At 34.0% G+C, this 3,313-nt stretch overlaps 1 protein-coding gene across 1 annotated transcript; it reads left to right on the plus strand.

Annotated features, from left to right (window-relative positions):
• Nucleotides 1-605: 605 nt before the first annotated feature.
• Nucleotides 606-2,462, plus strand: LOC134679404 (uncharacterized). Its single transcript, XM_063538299.1, has 2 exons — nt 606-765; nt 1,249-2,462. Exons 1-2 carry the CDS (start codon nt 621-623, stop codon nt 2,460-2,462), a joined length of 1,359 nt encoding a protein of 452 aa, XP_063394369.1. The 5' UTR covers nt 606-620.
• Nucleotides 2,463-3,313: the final 851 nt, after the last annotated feature.

The following is a 3,313-nucleotide window of genomic DNA, read 5'->3' on the forward strand; positions in this document are numbered from 1 at the left end:
GCCATAAAAACCTCTTTATTATGTTTATACTCGACAAATAAACCAGGTCACATGAGAAACATAACGTCAAAGATACTTACCTACTTTCATGCAGAAAGGAAACACGCGAGACATTTTATAAATTTTAATGATAAACCTTTAATGTCTTCCAACGTGACGTCTTGAAGCTTGTTGGATATGCTAATTATATTCCGCGTCGAGATGAAGCGTCTATGAAATAACTGTATTATGGCGTAGGCCTTAACCCCTTCACGGTAACTAGAGTCTGGCAAACGAAAGTTGAACCCAGTAGTTATTTGATTGGCAACACTTCGTTTGATGTCATCACTATGTCAGCTGTCATGTAATATGTCAGTTGCGGTGAAATCGGAGATTTGCGACTGTTCTTTCTAGTTTTCAACGGAAACTATGAATAAAACCATAAGAAGTAGTGTACGGCGGGTTTTATTTACTATGCTAAGTAAATATACCCAAAAACAAGAAGAACATGAAGCATTGTTTAACCAGAAAATGGGATGTTTACAAGTCTTAACCAGTTTTATAGGTTAGTTTCATTTTAACATTCATGATACTTATGATGCTTGAATGTAATGTTTAAGTTGTAGCAACGTTAATATATTATGCTTAATTTGATTGCAGAACGATTTGACGCTAATGAAGAAGGAGTTGTAGAAGTTTTGGAAAACCTTAAACAACTAAAACAGTTGGAGGAAAAAGAAGTTTTGTCTCATAATAAATATTTGCAAGAAATTTCTTCACTGACTGGTGGGTAATAGTGGTTTCAAATTGAAGATTTATAATGTTTTTACCAATTTAATAATATATCAGTTTGTTCAAAGAAGTTATAAATTCAAATTGTACTCAAACTAAACCATTGACAGAATTTTATATATAATATTTTGAGCAAAGAAGCAAATAAGTACTGTTAGATCTTTACATGACACAGTGCTACTACAACTTAAATATGGTTTGACTAATTACTTGCAAGAACATTTTTAGTCTCAATTCATGCTTATTTACTTTTACAAGCTTTTATTTAGCTGCACCTGTCCCAGTGCCTGTAATCAAATCTTGCAAGTTAAATTTGACCAACTTCACTGTCTCTGATTCTGATTGAGTTGATATTTGCAGTGAAAATATTATTATTATTACCCGTCTAGAAGTCACTTTACAGAATGAACTAAGAAAAGAACAGTCGGCAATAAAAGCTTGTGTCAAAAATTAAATAAAAAATAAAACTTGTTACAGAGGTTAGTGTCTCAAGTCTGAAACGAATAATTAAAGAGGGCCAACAAAGCGGTGGAGTCTTCAGAACACCGGGCAAGAAGCGACCTCATCAAGCTACCGTTTCTAACTTAGACAATTTTGATCTTCAAGCAATCAGGAATAAAGTCAACGAGTTTTATATTGTAAAAAAGCAAATTCCGACTCTTAGGACCCTTCTGGCAAATTTGAAAGAAGATATAGGTTTTGTTGGCTGCAGAGAGACATTACGTAAAATATTATTGAGTAATGGTTTTGAATTTAAGCAGAATAAAAATGAACGTTCTGTGCTCATAGAAAGATATGACATTGCAGCATGGCGTCAAAGATTCTTGAGAACCATAGCAGCTAAACGTGCGGAAAACAAACCAATTATATATCTTGATGAAACCTACGTGCACCAAAATTACAAGCCAAAAAAATCATGGCAGGGACCGTCAACATCTGGGGTAATTGAAAATATTTCTTCAGGAAAAAGATTTATAATTGTTCATGCTGGTTCCGAAAATGGCTTTGTACCCAATGCTCTGTTGACTTTTAGCACAAAATCAACAAAAGCAGATTATCATCATGATATGAATTCCACAAATTTTAACAGATGGTTACAGGAGAAACTGATTCCGAATTTACCAGGACCCAGCGTGATTGTTTTTGATAATGCCAGTTATCATACTGTTCAGATCAATAAGCCTCCGAACACAAACACACGCAAAGCTGATATTCAAGCCTGGCTCCGTGCAAATTCTGTGAATTTTGAGGAATATTTTTACAAGGATGAGCTTTTGGATTTAGTAAACGAACACAAAACAAAACCAATATATGAGGCAGACGAAATTCTCAGAGCTCATGGTCATGAAGTTCTGCGACTCCCACCATATCATTGTGATCTCAACCCGATCGAACTCATTTGGAGTACAGTAAAACGGAAAGTGGGTAGTAAAAATGTTGGTAGATCAGCTAAAGAATTGGAAGAAATTATCAAAGAATGTTTTGACAGCATAACTTCGGCAGAATGGAAGAAAATGACTGATCATGTCCTTCATGTCGAAAATCAATACAAGGAAAAGGATGGAATTACAGATGAGATGGAAAGTTTTATAATTAGTGTCCGTGATGGTGACTCTTGCAGTTCAGATGAATCTACAGAAGTGATATCTGAGGCAGAATATTTAGAATCTGAATTTGATTATTCTGAATAATAATTAAAAATAAAATAATAGTAATTATTTGCTGTATTTATTGGACTTAACCTTTCTATTCCAAATGTTTTCATGATAGTACCTAACATTTTCTTCAAAACCCATCATTGCCACAACATTTTACTCGTATTAAGCAGGTTTGGCTATATTTTTGAAATGAAAAGGCCGTACTTCACATGTATGTTTTACTTAAGTATATAAATTAGGACGAAGCTATTCGTTAGAACGAGATAGTAATATTAATCTTTTATACTAACAAATATGTATGTACGTACTTACGTAAGCAAAACTTACAAGGGTAAGAAGTCCGTAAAAAATATTAAGTACTGAAAATAATATAAAGTATCAAGATTATGCAATCTTTGTAATCAAAGTGTTGCCTGCTACAGATTTTTTGAAATTACCGCGGTTTTGCAGGTTCAACTTTCACTAGCCAGACTCTAGAAATCTCACGTATCATTCTATCGTAAAAATACTATTATATTATACAGGGAATCTTTAATTAACAGTTTCTTATCAAATATTTTGGCACAGAGAAAAGTTAGACCAAGAAAAATCTGCAGCGATTTTGATAGCCCATGTAGTGCAAGTGTTGTTTATACGTCATCATTTTATAGAAGTGCGACGTATAAAGTAACGCTAGCACTGCGTGGGCTATCAAAACCTCTGCAGACTTTTCTTGATCTAACTCTATTTAATTATGGTATGTCAAATGTTTTATGGTAACTAGACAAGCATGACATGTAAAGCAGTTCCGCACCAATTTGTGCTTTCTAAACTCCACCACTAAGCAGTGTTAGGCGCAGTCATTAACATGAGTAATTCGGGTCCAACTTTCAACAAAAAGGGAC

The sequence above is a fragment of the Cydia fagiglandana genome, chromosome Z (assembly GCF_963556715.1).
Source record: "Cydia fagiglandana chromosome Z, ilCydFagi1.1, whole genome shotgun sequence".
NCBI lineage: Eukaryota > Metazoa > Arthropoda > Insecta > Lepidoptera > Tortricidae > Cydia > Cydia fagiglandana.